Source organism: Scardinius erythrophthalmus (assembly GCF_964197995.2).
Source record: "Scardinius erythrophthalmus genome assembly, chromosome: 14".
NCBI lineage: Eukaryota > Metazoa > Chordata > Actinopteri > Cypriniformes > Leuciscidae > Scardinius > Scardinius erythrophthalmus.
Window position 1 is genome coordinate 19,893,756 of NC_138234.1, and position 23,077 is coordinate 19,916,832.

General features: G+C 35.7%; 1 protein-coding gene across 1 annotated transcript in view; it reads right to left on the bottom strand.

The window, feature by feature from the left end:
* Nucleotides 1-23,077, bottom strand: part of lrp1ba (low density lipoprotein receptor-related protein 1Ba) — a 204,136-nt gene that overhangs the window by 44,963 nt on the left and 136,096 nt on the right. The window contains exons 54-65 of the mRNA XM_081385187.1: nt 22,810-22,993; nt 18,393-18,478; nt 16,475-16,597; nt 13,847-14,028; nt 11,795-11,994; nt 11,525-11,713; nt 11,265-11,413; nt 11,035-11,128; nt 9,298-9,414; nt 9,095-9,214; nt 7,235-7,354; nt 2,311-2,427 (exon numbers count right to left, since the gene is read on the bottom strand). Of these exons, the coding sequence (XP_081241313.1) occupies nt 2,311-2,427; nt 7,235-7,354; nt 9,095-9,214; nt 9,298-9,414; nt 11,035-11,128; nt 11,265-11,413; nt 11,525-11,713; nt 11,795-11,994; nt 13,847-14,028; nt 16,475-16,597; nt 18,393-18,478; nt 22,810-22,993 (1,681 nt within the window). The remainder of the gene's footprint in view (nt 1-2,310; nt 2,428-7,234; nt 7,355-9,094; nt 9,215-9,297; nt 9,415-11,034; nt 11,129-11,264; nt 11,414-11,524; nt 11,714-11,794; nt 11,995-13,846; nt 14,029-16,474; nt 16,598-18,392; nt 18,479-22,809; nt 22,994-23,077) is intronic.

Here is a 23,077-nt window from a genome sequence, read left to right on the forward strand (position 1 = left end):
AACTTCCACAGCAATCAACAGGCAATCTCATTCTCTCACACTCGCGTTTGAAAGTATGAGGCAAGAGGCTCGAGACGCAGTTGAAGTGTGATGAGATCCACTGGGCTTCAGGCGCTCTTTGACTAGTGGAGTATTGTTCTGTGTCAACATAATGACCCAGACATCAGGGAACGAAATAGGGAATAAACATGGAGATCTGAGACAACAGTCACACACACACTCAAGAGCGCAATGATGAAGCACATTTGGACACTGTTTGAAACTCATGTACTAAATAAAAAGATGACTCGCACACTGCCACACACAGACACATCACCCTAGCTTATAAGTCTCTCTCTGTAGACCCAACATCTATGTGGCACACACTGCGGAGCGTGATATAAATCCAATTTTGCTGTTTTCAGAAACCCTGCTGTGTAGTACAGTATGTCTAGTTGCCAAGCGTGATAAGAGGAATATGTGAAAGCTGCATGTATTTAAAGCACTCAGATGTCAAAGACGACAAGCAGATTGTGGCATGATAGCTGCATTAAACTGAATTATAGTAAACACAACAGCACAATGAAACTAAACTAAATAACAAAACCGCACAATGAAACTACACTAAACAGAGCAGAGTGAAACAACTAGCCTGAATTACAAAAAAATGCACAATTAAACTAAATCTAAACAATACAGCACAATGAAGTAAGCAAAACTAAACATCTAAACAACACACAACCAAACAGAACAGCACAACGAAGCAAATCTAAACTACACAGAACAATGAAACAAAATAACAACACAATGTAACTAAATTAAGCGAAAAAACTCAAAACACCATTTAAAATAACAACATAGCACAATGCAATTATCTAAACAGCACAAGTAAACTTAACACTGCTTAACAAAACAAAACGACAAAACAGTGAAACTAAACACAGCATAACAAAACTAAACAAAATAGTGAAACTAAACAGCACACCAAACTTAAACTAAACAATGAAGCGGTGAAACTAAACAGCACAACAAAACTAAACAAAACAACAAAACAAACTAAACAACAGCACAACAAACCTAAACTGAACAACAAAACCGTGAAACTAAACAACACAACACAACAAAACTAAACTAAACAACAAAACCGTGAAACTAAACACAGCACAACAAAACTAAACTAAACAACAAAACAAACTAAACAACACCACAACAAATTTAAACTGAACAACAAAACAGTGAAACTAAACACAGCACAACTAAACTAAACAATGAAGCAGTGAAACTAAACACAGCACAACAAAACTAAACGAAACAACAAAACAAACTAAACAACAGCACAACAAATCTAAACTAAACAACAAAACCGTGAAACTAAACAAAGCACAACTAAACTAAACAATGAAGCAGTGAAACTAAACACAGCACAACAAAACTAAACGAACCAACAAAACAAACTAAACAACAGCACAACAAATCTAAACTAAACAACAAAACCATGAAACTAAACAACAGCACAACAAAACTAAACAACGAAGCGGTGAAACTAAACAAAGCATAACAAATCTAAACTAAACAACTAAACAGTGAAACTAAACACAGCACAACAAAACTAAACTAGACAACTAAAGAGTGAAACTAAACAAAGCAAAGCACAACAAAACTAAACAACAAAAACTAAACAACAGCACAACAAAACTTATCTAAACAACAACAGTGAAACTAAACACGGCACAACAAAACAGTGAAACTAAACAACACAGCACAACAAAACTAAACAATGAAACAATGAAACTAAACACAGCACAACAAAACTAAACTAAACAGTGAAACTAAACACAGCACAACAAAAGTAAACTAAACAGTGAAACTAAACACAGCACAACAAAACTAAACTAAACAGTGAAACTAAACACAGCACAACAAAACTAAACTAAACAGTGAAACTAAACAGCACAACAAAACTAAACTAAACAACTAAACAGTGAAACTAAACACAGTGCAACAAAACTAAACAACAGCACATCAAAACAAAACAAAACAACAAAACTAAACAAGACAACAATTCAACAAAACAATGAAACTAAACTAAACATTACACATCACAACGCAATTACACTTAACAAAACACACCAGCAAAACAAAATACAAACAATATAAATGAAACACATTTGGATTTTCATTCAACAATTTGAATAAACTCCACCAAACTTGTGTTGCTTTCTTTAGTTTTTCCTAATGTTTTTGAAGTTATGGACAGCATCATCTGCAGAGGAAGTGTTTGTTAAACTATTCACAGCATAACATTGTAAAAGTTAAATGAGAAGCACGTACTGCAGTTCTCCTCGTCTGAATTGTCGCTGCAGTCGCTCTGGCCGTCACACCTCCAGTGGTCCGGTATACAGTTGTTGTCCTTGCAGCGAAATTCATGCGGTCCGCATGTCTTCTCATCTGCATACACAAACAAACAAGGAGTCCATTTGAATTTCCTCCTTAATGTTACTGTGTAAAAAAAATAGGGATCCTGAACTAGCATAGATAAACTAAACTATAATGTTTTGCTTAAAAAAAAATAATAATTCCCCCACAATATTCAGACTGTAAAACACTTCAATTTAATTAATTTTAATTTAAATGTAATTCAATTTAAATTATTTCATAGAAAATTAGGATTTTTGTGATGGTGATAGTTTTCAGCTTATCACTTAGATTGGTATATCAATATTTTATTAGTAAATGTTTACTAACGTTTAATGTTTTTCTGGCAAACTGCCAGGTTTTTACCATAAATCTAACACTCTTTGCCCCCCCCCCTCCTTTTTCTAAAATAATCAACATGCTAATCCGAGCTCGTTTGAGGACAGGAAATCAGGAATGCAATTTCCCCTCATCTGAATGTCGGCGACGACTAATCCAACTATCTTGAGAGATGATGAGAACATAATGCATGATTAATTGACAATCACAATGCTGTGTTTGAGTGCTAATTCCCCGATTTAAAATGACATTAAGAGAATTTTAATTTGACAAGAACACTGCTGGAATATTAAGATTTGTCCCCAATATGGCTTTAGGGCTCAAATCACCTTCAGGTTGGTAAAATTAGAGAGATTTGCTCATTATAACTAAATAGAGAATGATTATTCCAATATATGTTTTATGAATTCATTGTTTGGCTAATTAGATTGCACCGATGTGCTGCCAACGTGAGGCAGATCATGGTGAATAATTCAAAATAAATAAATAGGATCATGCTGTGATGTGAGAGGCCACATCCAACAAAATAAGAGCGGTGTTCAATACGTCAGAGCGAGGCAGCATACTGAATGTTTCATGAGAGCTCAATCCAATGATCCATTCTTCTGAAACAACATTAATTAGGAACTTTAGTTGTGACACAGGAAAACACATCCAACCAGCTCTCAGTCATTCAAGCCAGAGCAACCAATGCATGAGCAATGCAGTAATGTGCAGGAACACAATGAAAAGAAAAAAAACCTCTTCTGATTACAAACCTACTACAATAAACTAATGCAAAACTAAATAATAAAAACATGTTTTTGAATTAGGACAGTCATAACCCTCTTAATACAACCTGTAGATACAAATGGAAAAACTAAATTATTTGTAGTAATATGTACTAAATTAAGTATGTATGCATGTATTATGTAATATGCATTTTTCAATGACTAATTAAGAGAGAAGGTGATAAAAAAATGCTATTATATTTTGTTTATACTGTAGTTTAGGCTAAAATTTAATATTTATTTTAGACTTTTTTTATTAGAACAATCAAATATATTATATATTTTTTTATTATTACTACTACTACTAATAATAATACATATAAATAAAAATCATTAACGTGAATTAATCAATATTTTGAGACATTTTATAATAGTAATACTAATACTAATTATTATTATTATTATTAATATTATATAGGTAATATTTAATAATAATTAAATGTTTGAATAATTAGTTGGAATATTTTAATTATTTTAAATTAGTATAGGCTAAAACTAGTATAAGCTGAAACATTTTTTTATTTCAATAAAATATTTGATTAATTATTAGAACAATACAAGTAATATTTTTATTATTATTATTACTACTAATACATCAACATTTCTACATTTTTTAATATGTGAATAATTAGTAATAGTACTTAAAATAACAACAATACTACTACTACTACTACTAATAATAATAATAATAATTGTATTAAATATTTTTAAATGACTGATGCTAATACCATTTTGTATCATTTACATTTTAGTAAGGCTAAAACCTAAAAAATTAATACAATTTACATTTACTAAAAATCTAAAAGATACAAAATCCAAAATTATACTCAAAATTACTGAAATATAAAATATAATAACATTTATCAATAATTAATATTTAACAATAATATCATATTTACATAATTTGTCTGATTACTTTAATAATTATTTAATAATAAAAAAAGCCAATATTTCAATTAATTATTTTAAATACTATGCGAAATTACAGAGAAAAAGAAAGAAAGAAAAAAATGTCTCAAGAGCCCTGGATTCTAATCAAGAAAAATCATTTCCAATGTCGATGTCCATTAAAAGTCCTGGTCCCCTTTCCATCTCAGTCAACCTATCAATACGCCCTATTGATGTCTTCTTTGAATCTCATGCATTCACCCGTGAATGCTTTTCATCTTAATATCTTGTTAGGAAATGACTTGTTTTCAATGAGATGTAAGTAAGTTATTGATTATTTAGAAGATGAAGCTCCACTCAGCTTATAGACATTCAGCACTTAGAAAAGATCCTCATGTTTAAAGATCAATACAGTATTATGCTGGGTAAATGTGAATATTCCATTATATCCTCTCAATGATATAAAGTGCACAATGTGTTTAGCACCTAGGGAAATACATCTTCCACAATAACAATATCGTCCAAGATTTAATTCCGTAGGATTTCCGTACGTTATTCCAGCGCACACGGAGAAGCAATCATCGTTACAGAAGAAAATAACCTCATTGAGGACTAAAGCCTTTTGAGGGTTATTCTTAAATAAAACAAATTAATATATTGTAATGTTAAAGTATACAGTTATAAAAAAATAAAAAAAATATTTTAAATAAAAACTTTATGACAGGAATAACATAACAACTTTAAACATAACATGTAACTTTAAACATAACAAAATTGTGTGTATATATATATATATATATATATATATATATATATATATATATATATATATATATATATATATATATATATATATATATATATATATATATATATATATATACACACAATTTTGCAGTGCATTTTCATCTCATTGTACCCTACCAGGCAGCTTTATGTATAATATATCATTTAAATGTATATTTTGGTGACTAAGAAAGCTTTGATATGCTTTAAAGAAGAATTCTGCAGTGGAAAACTTTCTTGAAAGTCCCAAAAGGCAAAATCACAAACTTCAGCTAATATTCTTCTTGCGGTGCACTAAATGTTCCCTGTAATGAAAGCCAGAGTGTTCCCTTGGAGAGGTAAATGGTAAGAATCAGTGCTGGACACAAAATGGACAGCACTTATGAAAAGTATTTCGGATTGATATAAAGTTAAAACAATTTACAAGACAATTTGTCACGGCAAGATGCCACATACTGTACTTGCCATTACAAACCTGAATTGAGAGACATTACTAGCAATAACGTGAAGACTAACAAAAAATAAATTGCCACAAAATAATTATCATTATAAAAATCATTATTTTATTGAAATGATTACATTTGAAATATGATAGTTATACTATTTTATTGTATCGTTTTTAAAATAGTTGTAATATAGTTTAATTTTTATTTTCAAATTATTCATAGTAAATAATTACAAACTAAAAAGATATTACACAATATTTATGTGTGGCATGTATTTTTATGTTTATTAAAGTATCACATCATTAGTTTATGAAGACAAAAAATGACTGTTTAATGTAATTTTTTTGTATTATTTTTCTTTATTCATTTTCATAATAATTTCATAATGTATTTTGTGAGTCAGAGTCAGTTGTATATGTGTGTTGATGAGAGATATGGGAGAGTTATATATTTTGCTAGAGGTATGTGTGCAATGTACCGTTCACTGAGCAGAGATGTTCCAATGATGATGATACATCAAATGTGTACAGTTGGTTGTTCTTTACAAGGAAATGAATGTTTAAACTGATGTAAATGTACCACAAATGTATACTCAGAAGGATAGTTTCTTAATATGGAAAGTGGATTGTACCATGTGTAAGCATGAGGTACACATTCTATTTTTAAACATAAGCAACATGTTTTTCTCATGTTTTTCTACCTTACAAGGAAGTAGTACGTCCCAGAGTGGTGTATATAAGCTCAATCTTTACTGTACTGACTCAGAGAAACATCGAGGCATGACGAGGTGAGAGGAAGGAGGGGGTAAGGAAAGAGAAACACCAAGAAACCATTTACAGCTGGCATGATGAGGGGTGAGGGGATAGAGAAATGGGGAACAGAGAAATCTGGAATGAAGACCACCTCTCATGTAGCCGTATTCTTATATGCATGTTTCTTTCTGTCTGACACATGTATAAAAATAATAAATAGAGATCTCTTGGCAAAATATCTGGTGTAGCTTCCGTGATTCAAAAATAATGGGGAAAAGCATGAGTTTCAAATCTACAGTTTAGCACTATGCATCAAGTTAAAGTTGATACTTCTCAAGGAGCAACATCCAATCATTGAACCTTTTCCCCAGAACAATACACTTTGTCTACAAGCCAAAGCGGCTGCTTTACTTGAATCCAGTTCTCATTACAGAGGAACACTGCTTTTTAAAAACTGAGAAAAACCAAAGAATCTGCATAATTATGGTACACTAAATGTTCCATTCTGGGCCCGACGGAGAAGGCTAATCGGTTAGCTGCTCATAAAGCAAACACAATGCAACCTGACAACCCTCGCCCTGAGAACACATTAGCACTTGGTTGGACAGTTTTCGGCAAAACGTCTCTTAGCGCACTAGCTTATCCACAAAACCTCAAGATTAGAGTTAGAACTCCAAGAACTCTGTTATGAAAGCTATCTTTATTCATCTGAGTCAGCCCTCTGGGTAAACAGTCGGTGCAAAATTAAAGCAAATGGAATGTTTTAGGAGTTTTGACTTGCAGAAAATTGCACTGCATTTTAACAGGGATATTTCTGGACGTGATGATGAGCGTGAGGTAATGACGTCGACGGACTCACCGCAGTTGGCCTCGTCCGAGCCGTCGGCGCAGTCGGGGTCCTCGTCGCACACCCACAGCTTGGAGATGCAGTGCATTGTGGTCTTACATTGAAACTGGGACGGCGAGCAAGTGTTCTCGGCTGGAGAAATAAGGACATCATGTGATCAAAACTTTGAGAAGATGAATAATCTCAATTCGTATTCGAAAGTTGCTGAGCCTTTATTCTACTCAACACTTTTTGAAACACCAGGAGGGAGTAGAACCATAAAGAATCAGTAAGATACTATAGAATGCGGTCTTTTAATCTCCCCACAACACCTCAGAAATAAACTCATGGATTGTGCGTAATAGCAGGAACATTGCTCGCAGCAGGTGGTTTGAAGTCCGACAGTGATTGTCTTGCAATTGATTGTATATAAGGAGGTGAATTTGCACACAAGTGCTGCTTTGATGGCTGTAGCGGTGAAGCTTTAAATGAGAGGAATTAAGAGTAAGGATTTCTTAGAGAGGGTTTTTTGGTGCTGACTGTTAAAATGGAAAAACACAACACTCTCGGCATTGTTAAACACTCGCTCCTTGAGAAGTTAGTGGTGCTTGTAACTTTATCGTGTTTTTTTCTTTTAATTACATAATGATATATCGCTACATCAACATGGCCATTATTTTCTACATAATGCATGTTATTGCTTGCTTTCTTTTGAATTTGAGGTTAAATTGTGGCTCAAATATAAAACATATCCCAGGAGAGTTTTTGTAAGGTTCGCCTGGATTAATTTCTTAAACATTGCAAAGCATGATTAATTCATAATAAAACAAGTCAAACAAGATTGTGCCCAGGTGGTCTAACTAACCATAGTTTCTTTCCCCTCACATCTCTGTTTTCAGAGCGCTAAGCTAAGCCTAGATCCGGCATTCCCGGCGGTACAAGCGGCAATCCTGACCCACAGCGCTCTCCCTCCTTGGAGGGGGGAGGTCTAAAGCCGGCCTCTAATGCCATGCTCCATATGCGATTATCCCTGTTAAACCCTCCCTCTGTTTGGCTAATCAGTGCCCTGGGCTGAGCTCAGCTCCCCTGGATCCAAGAGACTGTCAGACCCCCTCAAAAGCCTCTTAGAGTTCTGGGGACCCTCCAGGCTCCGTCCCATGCAATGCTGTTAATGATTTTCCTCGTTTTTAACTTCTATCTTTCTGATTCTCTCTCGGAGAAGACAGACAGCTTCTCTTCTTCGCTCCCCCATAAGGGGCGTACCAGAGCCGGGCGTCTTATCAAAACCCAGCCAGATGCTCGACTCCGGGGAGGAGTGAGAAATTAGGCCCCTGCTGTGGCTTCAAATGAAGGATTCTGATCTGAGCGAGAGTATTAACTTCTGCCAGTCTCCTCCTTCTATACTGCCACCTAAAATAAGACTTGCATTTGGACAAGGATTCGAACACCATCGTAGAAAGTAACGATTACTCCTGCTTGATTTTTGAAGGTGACACAAGATAGCTTCTAAGCTTCCTGGTTAGCAAGTCTACATTGCTTTCTCTTTACTCATTTCACTCCTTTCTTCTTGCTGTCAGAGTCCTACATTTCCTTCAAGTAATTGCATCTAAAGCACTCTGCCGGAAAGTAATCAGAAAGCAAAATAAAACTTCCGGCAAGGTTTACCAGGCTCATAAACTGATTCAAACTTTTCAAACATTTTGTTGAATCTGTCAGAGTTTGACCTTCACAGGCCAATAAATACATTCTGAGGACATACACAAAGAGATTTGAAGCGAAATCTAGCGTTGCTGAGGTTTTTTAAGGAACAAGCGAAAATGCAAACAACTGGCGTTCACGGTCGGTCCACTTCAAACCTGAAAGAGAGAAAGAAGGAGTCCTATTGTCTCTTACGGCAATCAGTTTCATCTTCACCATCTCCGCAGTCGTCTTGTCCGTTACAGCGCAGGTTTATGGGGATGCATTTCTGTCTCTGTGTGCACTTAAACTGGCCAGACAGGCAGATATAGGAGTCTGAAAGCATATGCAAACAATCTTTGTACATCATACGCCATTATGCTTGGTCTCCATTTATACATCCATCAATCTATAATTACCACAGTTGGCTTCATCTGAGTTGTCTCCGCAGTCATTCTCTCCATCACAGATGAAGGGAGGGAGGGCACACAAACCCGTTCCGCACTGGAACCTTCCGGGTTGGCATTTAAATTCCGCTGCAAGCGAAAGAAACAACAAATAAATAAACAAACAAACAAAAGAAAGGTTGAAAGAAAGGTTGAAAGAAAGGAAAATAACGAACAAAACAAATGTAATGAAGAAAGAACACATAATGACTGAATGAACAAGTCAAATAAAACAAAGAATAAGTGAATGAATGGGTAAATACACAAAAGAAAGAAAGAAAGAAAGAAAGAAAGAAAGAAAGAAAGAAAGAAAGAAAGAAAGAAAGAAAGAAAGAAAGAAAGAAAGAAATATAAACAATAAACAAGCAAACAAAAAAGAGGGTAAAAATAAATAAAAGAAAGACAGAAAAGGTAAGACAAAAAAACAAAAAACAAATAAAAGTTTAAAATGAAAGACAGAAAGACAAACAAAACTAAGACTACATGAAATGAAGACAAAAAGGTTGAAAGATAACGAACAGACTGAGTAAATGAACAAACAAACAAAAAAATGTCAGAACAAACAAGCGAATAAACAAATAAATAAACAAATGACATGCACAGACATGCATAAATATTCCAAGACAGACAAACAGAATGAACAAATAAACAAAAAAGCAAAGAGTGAGAAAACAAACAAACAGAACAATTGAAAGACAGCAAAACAGAGAATGAACGAATGAACAGACACACAAAACGAACAAAGTAAGAACAAAGAACAAATGAATAAACAAGTAAATGAGCAACCCCTCAGCTAAATGAGCGAAACAAAGTTGAAAGACAGAGACAAAAAGCAAGACACATTGTACAGAAAGAAATTTTTCTCCTGGAACACATGCAAATGTCTTTTGTTTGATGTCAGCCTTGACATCTCTATAGCATCTCAACATACAATAAACTGCTAGTTGAGATACCAACTTCTTTACGACCTGATCCATTTGTGCAGCTCTTTGCAGTAAATTAGACAATTCACCTCTCAATCAAAGAAGCCCTGCTAAATTACAAATGACTCACTCAATGGGATATGCAATACACTTGAATATAACCTTGATGACAGACTAATCTTTATTCAAAAATAACCGCTCCATGAACCGGCAATGAAAATTTCAGGAATAAGTTTTGACAAAAAGATGTTCCTGTTCTCAACTCATGAAAGAAATGCCTCAAGTGTCTAAAGGATTTCTTTCTTTCAGCTGAGTTTAAAGAAATGGTGATTGATTGTGGAGTCACTTAAAGATTCACATTTTCCTTTCTGTTAACAATCTCAACCTTGAGAGCTTTTCTCGCTGTCTACTACCAACAAAGAAGCAAATCAGAACCGATTCCAACAGAGTGCGATGTTAGCATGTTGTTAAGATAATAACGCAACATTAACACACTGTAAAACAGTACATTTTCGATTAGGCTTAACATTACTGAATGAAATACATGATAGGCATGATTGGTCTTATGCCTAGCTTGCAAAATGTCAAAATGTCTTTTGTCTGAAAATGCCTTGTGAGGTAGTGTACATACAAGTAATATAAACCTCTCCAACTATCCCTTAAAAAGCTCTCTAGGTAGGCAGCTTACTAGATTGTGAGTTGTAACAACACTACAATGTGCTATAACAACGTATTTTTCACTGGTATTGCTCAGTTTTGCGGTTTGCCACCATGTTTGGTTACTTACGGCAATCTGCCGGCTCGTCGGATCCGTCTCCGCAGTCGTCCACTGTGTCGCATTTCCACCAGAAGGGAATACACTCATCCGTACCACAACGGAACTACACACAGAGAAATAATCTTTTGAATAACTATTCATTGAGTAGCACACTGGATATAATTGGTAGGTGAAAGTGGTGCCAAGAGTAGTTGAGCTACAGTGAAATCCAGGCTCCTGAAGTAATTAGTAAGTCACACCTGGCTAGCGGTGCAGTTAGACAGACAGGTTTTGTTGTCGTTTGCCAGGTAGAAGTGTGTAGGGCAGGCACACTTGTATCCCCCACCAGGGGAAAGAAGGCATAGGTGACTGCACCCTCCATTAGTCACCTGACACTGATGCTTTGGCACTGAGGACAAACAACAAACAATAAAAAAACAAGCCCAAAACAACATGAAAGTCCTGACTCTAAGCCCTGAAGACTTATCCAAGCTGACAGAAGAGTTTCTTGCTGTAATACCGTCAGGCTGTCGGAGCGGATGGTAGACTTTAATGTCTCGAATGGTCTGCCAGGAGCTGAGGAGTTCAGTATATTGGCCGCCGAACGTCTTGTGAGAGCGACTGAGGGTTTTCGACTTCTGGTCGCTCCAGTAGATGAAGTCCTCAAACAATGCGAGACCGGTTACGCCACCTATGTCCTTGATGGGGACTGGAAATTGGAATTAAGAGAATCTTATCGAGGACAATTCGAGATAAGATGAGATTTGATACGAGGCGAGACAACGCTTACCTTTGTGTCTTTTTGTCCCATCCATATTCGAAAATAAGATATGGTTCTCATCAGCCCAGTAGATCCTTTTGTTGATGTGGTCAATGGTCAAGGCTGAGGGAGCACGTATTTCTGTATCAATTATGACACGTGGCTTGTTGCCGTCCATCCCGATCCGTCCAATTTGGGACTGCTCGCAGCAGTCGATCCAGAACACATATCTAAGGCCCAATGGGAATAAATGTGGCTTTAAAATATGCAATACTTCTTAAAGGTATCGTGGGTTTGCGGATCTTAACCCTCTGGGGACCAAGCTGTTTTTGGGGTCCTTGAGATGTTCTGACATGCCTTGACATTTGTGCTTTTTTCAGTTAATTATAAACATGTTAATGGCAAAGGTGTAAATTCACTCTATATAGCACAAACAGGGCTACCATAATATGCGAGCAACGTGTATGTAGATGTTTGTATTTTTAAGAGAATAATGTTTATGCGTGGTTATTGGAAAAAATTAAAATGAAAGTTGCTGAATTAAGAACACAAAACACATATTAAATATGTGTCCACAAGACTTTTGACTAATGGATGTTTTCCCTTTTAGTTCTAGCTTTAAAATGATGTAAAAATAGTCTTGCTTTATCGTTCACAAAAAAAAATACATTGATTTAAATGGTGTAAAACAGGTTTTGCTTGGAAAGGCAATATGCGAGGGGGAGGAGTAGTTTACACCTTAGATTAAGGTGTCCCACCCACTCTGAATAATGACTCTGCATAATTAGCCATTCATTCAGGTGTGACACTGACTGAGCCACAATGGAAGGACAAAAGATGTATTTAGAAGACTTATATTGACCATTTAAGATTTCGCTTACATCTCTCTTGTAAATATGTTTTACTATTTTATTAAAAATGTTACAATTACAACAATAATTACAATTTCAACAATATTTCAACTGTACTCTTTCTTTATATATATATAGCCTATATATATAAAAAAAAAGATTATAGGCCTACATTTTATCATATGTATTCATTAGTTTGAATATAGCCAACATTGGAACATCTAACATCTTAGTCTATGAATTTATTTTTGACAAAAATAGTATTTTTTTTTGCAGTTTAATACGTTGATTATACAAATACATTTTATTTCAACATAACAATATTATTCCATTCGATTTTTACTCATCTCAGTAGGCTATAGCAAAGCAGTTTATTCTTTCACACACAGACGCGCGATTCATATTTAGGCTAAACAGTCTTTACAAATATGTCCCCTACATTCATCTCACAAAAAGGCGAGTCATATTATAGAAATGCGATTCATCTTTTTGCGGTTTGCATAGGCCTACACTAACGTTATTCCATAACGTTATTCCACACGTGAGAAAAGAAAACAGCCTACCTCACTACTCAGCGGGATCTGCTCCTCATATCAGGAGATATTGCTCCTCATATCAGCACTGTTCTGAGGAATCTTTTCTCCATAAGGTAGGCTATATTATGCCTCACTCGATCGCGACGCGCTTTGTTTACAGCTGATGTGGGCGTTTCACACCCCTCAGAATTTGCGTTTGAATAGCACGCGCTCTGCGGGGAGTGGTCACATTACTGTGAATGATCTCGTAATGAGCTCGACTGGATTCGCTCTCTTTTTATACAGATTACAGAAGCTGAGAATATTTGTTTTTTATATAAATGACTTCATTTAACAGATGCGATCTCAAGCTTTATGCCCGTGGGTCTGTTTGTCTGTTTGACTGAATTTTCGCGGAGTTATAGATCATTTTCGAACGCGTTTCAAATGGGAGTTTACTGACAGAGAGAAGGGAGAAATCGCATCATGTTAATTTTTCTTTATTTGTCAAAAAGCAAAACACTTTATTTTTATTGTGAGTATACAGAAAAAAAATAGAAACTGAACAGGATCGATTGATGTATTACACGAAAATGAAAGATCAAAATTAACAGAGCATTTAGTGTTTATTTTCATTGAAAAAAAAAAAAAACGAGCAAAACGCGCCGGCGCGTTCTTGGTCCCCAGAGGGTTAAGCAATATTAAGCATCATTTACCCCATCAGAGAGTCGAGAGCCAGAGCGGTTGGATTTCTCAATCCTGACCTCAGCAGTACGGTCGGGTAGAGTCCATTAGCTTTCGCCACCTCTAGGGTCTTTCTCTCGCCGTCACACCAGTACAAGTTCTTGCCTATCCAGTCGACAGCGAGAGCACTGGGGACTGAAGTCCTGTGAACCACCTGAGAAAACACCAGTCAAGCACAGTTGGTCTCTTTTGGCTGGTTATTCTCATGGACTTATCCACAGCTTTTGCCACAGGGAACAAAGGCTTCCTGGAAGAAAAGCTCAGAATGGCAAGTGTGAGATGCAGCTGTATTTTGCTTGCTTCTAAAAGTAAGTAGAATCAAGAAGAGTAGTAGAATGCTACTATTTAACAGAATAAAGGAAAACAAACAAAAAACAAACAAAAAAATGTGTGTTATAATCCCAATTCTGGCACTCACTTGCTAAGAACGGCAGTTAGCCAGCACATTAGCCAGCGTTCGACTGCAACGATAAAGTCATAAACGTTGGATAAAATGTAGTCTATGTTTTCTCGAACAAAACAAATAAAAGTCAACATTGCTAATTATCAGCAGGCTACATAACTGCTCATTAACGGAACTTCAAACTCCCAGAAAATTACAAGAATAGTTCCAAAATGAAGAAGTTTTACACAAAAAAATGCACTTCACATCATTTCACTTCTCATACTGATCACAGAAACTGCCTGTTTGGCATAAACAATACTCTTCCCAGCTGGCAGACAATCCCGTGCTTTTAATCATTTTCGCTCTTGGTTGCTGGTGCCCCCTGCCTAGCGCTTTAAGAGTAAGAGTAACATTCAGCAAGCTGATGAACATTAGAGATGAACATTAAAGACATTTTGCCTCAGACTGGGCTGTACCATCAGCGCTAATTAAAACTAGCCTAGCAGTGATGAATTTTGACATCACAGGTTTTCTAGATGCTGTGCTCATCAGGAAAACTAGCATCTTCAGGTGAATGTTAGGAATACACCACGGGGTGAAAGTGGATATAATTTTGAACTGGGAAAGCAACAAATAGCAACAAGATTGATGAATACAATTATGTGAAGTCAATTATTTGCACCTGCTCTCTATGATGTTTTAGCACCAGATTCTATGACGATTTAGAAGCAATTACTGTATTTTCTAAAACATGTCACGTTTATCATCTAAAACATTCTGCGACATGTATTCCAAAGACTTGTGTAATGCGATTAATGGTAAGCATTTGTGCTGAGTGAGAGAGGTACATAAGCCCAAGTTCATTTGAATAGTTTCAGTTTCGATTTAAATAAATTTGTCTGGGCTTGCCGTATATAGTAAAAGTTGTTTATAATGAATGTCACTATAATTTATTTTTGTTTTATACTTAAATTTTTCATTCCGGTTCTGTTCTGAATACCGTTAAATTTAAAGAATTTGTTGTGGAGTAGGGTGAACGAAAATATATGTTTACACGGTTTATCATGCTGTAAGTTTTATTTACCGGTATTTTACATTATTTAGGAATTTAATTTAAAAAATGTCACTTATTTTCCAAAAAATGTGGTATGCAAATCAGGTAATGATTTATGCCCCCCATTCATCCTCTCCCGTGGCATCATGGGAAAGTAAAGTGTCCATCAAATGCACACTTCAGAATCTCGGCGGAAGTAGTAGGTCATCAGGGTGCTTTTTGCCTACTCTTTTATGAGTACTGTGAATTCGGAAATATACTACTTTTGTCTGTTTTTGGACTACTATATAGTAAGGAAGTAAGCAATTTTAGATGAAACCATTAAAACTGCACACACATTTTGGCCGACAAAATGTGAAGAATAAAAAAAAAAAAAAAAAAAAATAAATTCTAAACACATTTGCAAGCATTTGCCAAGAGCATTTTTTTTTTTTTACCAAGCAATGCAAACTACCCCAGCAATGTCTTTGAATCACTCTCTGAATCTTTTGTTTTATATATTTATCATATTCTTTTCATCAATGTCCTATGAAAAAAAGCCCCATTATCTATTGTGGATTCATTTTGCCTTTAACTCTAACATTGAGAGTGGCTTTTATCACCTAACTTCATTGCCTTCGCAGAAGGTCTCTCTCTCTCTGTCTTTTCTCTCTGTACTATAGCAAACTATCATAAATCAGTTCAAGATCCAAAGTTCAATCAAGCTTAATGAGCCATTATGGCTCGATATTAAACATAACGAGCTCTGGCGGCCCAGCAGGGCAAGGCTGGCACACTATGCCCGTTTTCTGCCCTGAGTAATATACACAAGGGCATTGATGAAGTGAAGTGAGTAGACATACACCCTCACACATACACACATTGCACTGTCTGTCATTGCAAACCTGGCTCATTTCATACCAGAAATACCAGTTATTCTTAGAAAGGGGGGAAAAAAAAATCAAATAAGCTTTTATTTATTTGTTGGAGTAATGCGAAAGTGTCTGCTTTTTCCCTATTGGAATCCATCAATTACACAATATAAATTGCCCCCGTAAAGAGGTGACGTGAATCAAATTTACCCAGGGGCAGAGGGTATTTGCATATGTCAATCTGGGCAATTCTTGGTGATTTCAAGAGTAAATTTAGCACAAACACACACACACATTCTCATGGATGTACCTTGAGGTCACTTCCATTCAGGCGCATTCTGTTTATTCGGCGTCCGCTGGGTCTGCTAGTGTCAATCCAATAGATCAACTCTTTCCTGTAGTCAAAGTCTAGAGAGATGACATTACTGAGTCCCTGCAGAGAGAGAAAGACAAAGAGAGAGAGACAGTCAAAGTGTGAGATTGACATATGGGATTTTAAAGAGAGACTCAGTAAGGGTATAAAAAAAAAATATATATATATATATATTTTTTTTTTGAATAGTGGATACATTCTCACTTTGCACTTCACCTGAAGAATAATATTGAAATAGAGAGATCCAGGCCATTCGTCTTTAATAAAAACTTTAAAATATAAATATTAGATGAAAAACTAAAACTTAAAAAATGACAATTGACAACTACAGTAACTGAAGGAAAATAAGTAAGCTATAGAAGACTAAATATAAATATTTTATAAATGAAAACTAACAAAATGACAAAGCACATAAAATTACTAAAACTTAAACTGGAATTAAAATATCAAAGTAAATGCTAATTCAAATTAATAATAAATAATATAATAGTATATAAATAATACTACAATATCACTGAACATAACTATTAACTTTGTATTAATGGAAATTAGAAATCATTTATTTTTATTTGATTTTAGATAAGGTTTTAGAGCTTCATGTAATTTCATTAAAATGTTTCCAGTTTTTCTGTTCACTGTCTACCATTTTTTACAAAAAAACTTTCAATTATTAAATGAATTTAAATGCTCCAAATGTAATAGCACTCAATAAATTGTGTTATAATATAATAATGTAATTTATTAATAATTTAATTTAATAAAATTGAAGAGAAAGCAAGTATAAAGAGGACAGAAACTGATGGAGAAGTTTACAATGAGACTATTACTATTTGCTAGGCCACGTCTCTGAATCATTTGATGTTTTCAAATCCATCAAATCCATTCAAACTACCATTCAAAATTGAATAAAAATTAATAAATAAAAAACATCAAACAGCAAGTCCAAGACTCATTATAGCATCATCTAGCCGCTTTCTCGATACCTGTCTCATTGGCTTTTTATTTTCCCTACATTCGTTAAAAATAAGAGCGAGACTTCCTCCGTCTGACAGAAACTTCCCATCATGCACTGCTAAGACCGGAGCCAATCACTTTCTCAGTAGGGGTCTCTCACATTCTCCTGTCGCTCTGCCTCGTTGTCTCAAAACCACCCGCCGCGTTCAGATCTAATTTGCTGGACTAGACCTTTTAAATCAAACTGATGGAGTCTCTGACTGATGAATCAACCCAAGCGTGCATTTTTAACTACTCCTTCGATAGCAAGCCGCTCAATCTCTTCACACACGGGCCATGAGAGGGGTTCTTATCCGACGGTCCCTTCAAAGCCATATCCGTCACGATTCCTTTTGCACTGACAAGGGGCTTCATACAGATTTAAAGACTATAACTGATTGTGTATCAACTACGGTGATGATATATTTACCAGCTAGGAATGATTAAAGGAGCCATAATTTACACTTTTTCATGATCATTTAAGAAGGAATAGTTATGATTCCAGTCACAATATGACCTTTTCCGCGTGCAAATATTCCCAGGCGTCTATATCCACGCCAATCAAGAGTCTAAAACGCTGTTTCAGACTCAAGCTGAGCTTGTGAATTTCTATAAAGCATCACAGGTGGCTCTTGATACTGTACTTCCCTCTGAGCATTTGGATGGTATGTCTACATTAATCTCCATATGCTCTGAGCATGTGTATTTTTATGAAATTACATGGGAATATGGAGTTATGGGAACACACTAATGAGTTTAATCTAAACTGGATGGCATCTGTGAGCACAAAAATGACAATTAGAAGAGATTTTTAACAATTGTACAAGAAGAAAGTTGTTTCAGAGAGCTTTACTTGTCATACCTGTTTAAGAAGAGTGTAGTTCGATCCATCCAGACTGATTTTTCTGATTTCATGGTGGTCAGCAAGAATAAGAAAAGGCTCCTCCGCTGGAAAAGAGAGAGAAAAAGATAATGCAATATAAAACATTTCCCCCAAAATATTTCTTCTTCTTCTTCAAACAATATATATATATATATATATATATATATATATATATATATATATATACATATATACACACTACCGGTCAAAAGTTTTAGATCGGTGAGATTTTTTATGTTTTTAAAAGAAGTCTCTTCTGCTCACCAAGGCTGCATTTATTTGATTAAAAATACAAACAAAAACAGTCATATTGTGAAATATTATTGCAATTTAAACCAGCTGTTTTCTATGTGAATATATATTTAAGTGTAATTTATTCCTGTGATCAAACCTAAATTTTCAGCATCATTACTCCAGTCTTCAGTGTCACATGATCCTTCAGAAATCATTCTAATATGATGATTTGATGCTCAAGAAACATTTATGATTATTATCAATGTTGAAAACAGTTATTTACATTTTTATTTCATGATGCTATGATGAATAGAAAGTTGAAAAGAACAGCATTTGTCTGAAATGGAAAGCTTTTGTAACATTAAACACTACCGTTCAAAGGTTTGGGGTCAGTAAGAATTTTAATTTTATGTTTGGGGGAAATAAATAAAATAAATCAATACTTTTGTTCATCAAGGATGAGTTAAACTGATCAAAGTTACAGTAAAGACATTTATAATGTTAGAAAATATTCTATTTTAAATAAATGCTGTTCTTTTGAACTTTCTATTCATCAAAGAATTTTGGAAAAAAATTGTACACAACTGTTTTCAACATTGAAAATAATAATGAATGTTTTTTGAGCATAAAATCAGCATATTAGAATGATTTCTGAAGGATCATGTGACACTGAAGACTGGAGTAATGATGTTGAAAATTCACCTTTCATCTGATGAATAAATTACATTTTAAAATATATTAAAATAGAAAACAGTCATTTTAAACTGTCATAATATTTCACAACAATACTTTTTTTATTGCTTTTTATCAAATAAATGCAGCCTTGGTGAGCAGAAGAGACTTTTAAAAACATAAAAAAATCTTACCGATCTAAAACTTTTGACCAGTAGTGTTGTGTGTATATATATATATATATATATATATATATATATATATATATATATACAGTGAGGAAAATAAGTATTTGAACACCCTGCTATTTTGCAAGTTCTCCCACTTAGAAATCATGGAGGGGTCTGAAATTGTCATCGTAGGTACATGTCCACTGTGAGAGACATAATCTAAAAAAAAAAAAAATCCAGAAATCACAATGTATGATTTTTTAACTATTTATTTGTGTGATACAGCTGCAAATAAGTATTTGAACACCTGAGAAAATCAATGTTAATATTTGGTACAGTAGCCTTTGTTTGCAATTACAGAGGTCAAACGTTTCCTGTAGTTTTTCACCAGGTTTGCACACACTGCAGGAGGGATTTTGGCCCACTCCTCCACACAGATCTTCTCTAGATCAGTCAGGTTTCTGGACTGTCACTGAGAAACACGGAGTTTGAGCTCCCTCCAAAGATTCTCTATTGGGTTTAGGTCTGGAGACTGGCTAGGCCACACCAGAACCTTGATATGCTTCTTACAGAGCCACTCCTTGGTTATCCTGGCTGTGTGCTTCGGGTCATTGTCATGTTGGAAGACCCAGCCTCGACCCATCTTCAATGCTCTAACTGAGGGAAGGAGGTTGTTCCCCAAAATCTCGCAATACATGGCCCCGGTCATTCTCTCCTTAATACAGTGCAGTCGCCCTGTCCCATGTGCAGAAAAACACCCCCAAAGCATGATGCTACCACCCCCATGCTTCACAGTAGTGATGGTGTTCTTGGGATGGTACTCATCATTCTTCTTCCTCCAAACACGTTTAGTGGAATTATGACCAAAAAGTTCTATTTTGGTCTCATCTGACCACATGACTTTCTCCCATGACTCCTCTGGATCATCCAAATGGTCATTGGCAAACTTAAGACGGGCCTTGACATGTGCTGGTTTAAGCATGGGAACCGTCCATGCCATGCATGATTTCAAACCATGACGTCTTAGTGTATTACCAACAGTAACCTTGGAAACGGTGGTCCCAGCTCTTTTCAGGTCATTGACCAGCTCCTCCCGTGTAGTTCTGGGCTGATTTCTCACCTTTCTTAGGATCATTGAGACCCCACGAGGTGAGATCTTGCATGGAGCCCCAGTCCGAGGGAGATTGACAGTCATGTTTAGCTTCTTCCATTTTCTAATGATTGCTCCAACAGTGGACCTTTTTTCACCAAGCTGCTTGGCAATTTCCCCGTAGCCCTTTCCAGCCTTGTGGAGGTGTACAATTTTGTCTCTAGTGTCTTTGGACAGCTCTTTGGTCTTGGCCATGTTAGTAGTTGAATTCTTACTGATTGTATGGGGTGGACAGGTGTCTTTATGCAGCTAACGACCTCAAACAGGTGCATAAAGGATAATAATTTAGGATAATAAATGGAGTGGAGGTGGACATTTTAAAGGCAGACTAACAGGTCTTTGAGGGTCAGAATTCTAGCTGATAGACAGGTGTTCAAATACTTATTTGCAGCTGTATCATACAAATAAATAGTTAAAAAATCATATATTGTGATTTCTGGATTTTTTTTTTAGATTATGTCTCTCACAGTGGACATGCACCTACGATGACAATTTCAGACCCCTCCATGATTTCCAAGTGGGAGAACTTGCAAAATAGCAGGGTGTTCAAATACTTATTTTCCTCATTGTATATATATATATAAAATGCAATTAATACTTGTTACCCACAAAACATTGTCTTACTTTAATCCTCTGTGACTATAAGTGAATAAAAAAGTACTTTGGAATTCGTAATATTCTGTTGTATGGATATACTTGGATTTCAAATACTTTAAAAAGCCTTTTAATAAGTGTTTGTGTTGCTCTATGGATTATTCTGGCTGCAAGACACGACTGCAACTTCAGTTTGATGACTTGAAATCGATTTCCTGTTAGCTGCCAACACTTGAACATCCACTTCCTGTCAAGACTGGGACTTAGACATGTCAGTCATTCCCTAACAGAGCTTTATTACTTGAGTATGCCTGTGTGTGTGAGTGCTTATAGGCGCATGTCTGTGAAGGAGAGACACTGACAGAAAAGTACTGCGATGGTACCATGGTACAGAGATGGTTTCAGATGGTAATACCATGGTATTTGATATATACTATGATAATTCAAAAAAATACTGTGGATCATTCTATGAACGATCATCCTTCTGTGTGTAAATAAACATATATATATACACAGTACAAAACAAGGTCTATGAATTAATGTTTTTTTTTTTTTTGGCTTGTCCCAGCATTTTTCCTTCCAAATTCATAGATCTTGTTTTGTAGAATGACTCATATGATATTAGCATGTCCAAAAAACATGGTATTGAAAATTATCCACGATATTTGAAATGAACAAGGACAACAGTTCTTTACTGTTTTCCTCCCCCTCTTTCCCCAGTGACCATTTGGAGTTCCTAAAGGCACAGAGAAGCTGATAGGGATCAAGGCCTGTAGGCCAAGATCAAGATGTGTGTACTTCAGGGGTCTGTGAATTGTCACACCTTTAGTATGGTGGGGGAAGTTGTAATTATCTGATTGGTCAGTTTGAAAATCTCACATTTGGGTTAAATTCACATGGTCAAGTAAAGGATAAAAGAAGATTGTAACTCTTGCTCTGTCTCTTTTATGCTCTGGCTCTCTTATTCTCTGGGTCCCTTTCTTGGGGCTCTCTCACTCTGCCTTTTTACTTTTTCTCTTACTCTCTCTCTATCTCTTTTAACATTTTACATATATGCTGGGTAAAATGAATGGTATAAGTTATTATCATCTCATACGTCTATTTTGTAACTATTTTAAGTGTAGCCATAACAATATATTGTCATTAAACCCTTTCAATTACAAATAGTGTGCTAACTAGTTTTGATTTGCTGTTGACTTTGAAGTGCTACCTATTGCAATGCAATATCGTCACTCTATATAGCAACGCTCTCCCTTGTTACTGGCTTCTTTGCATGTCAGTGGTGTTTGTGAGCAAGCACTAAATGAGTGTCTTTCTTTTATGCTGTAAATAACTCGAGGCAGATGCCATATGTCACACCTGGATCTGCTCTTAGCCCATCAGAGCTCATCTCCAGCTGAAGAACTAATTGTCTTCAACCTCCTGTTGCTTTCCTCTAAATATAAGTCTCAACAAGTGTGTTCAGTATGTGTGTTCTCGGTGTGTGGGGTGTTTCTGTGCAAATATGACACTAAAATCTTTGTGAGGGTCCACAGGAGCTAATTCACACCTGTGCTGCTGAATGGAGCAGACGTACCTGAGAGAGACCTGCAGCTGTGCGGGTTACTGGCGGGACGCTGGTACCCGTCGGCACACAGGCAGTGAAAAGATCCGTAGGTGTTGATGCACTGGTGACTGCAGGGAAAGTTCTCGGAACATTCATCCACGTCGATGCAAGTCCTGCCGTCGTTTTTCAGACGAAACCCAGGCCAGCACACACACTAGAAAAAAAAAAAAACATACTTGTGGATGATTCTTACAAAAAGATCTTTCAAGAATGTGTGTGGGTTATTTCACCAAAAAAA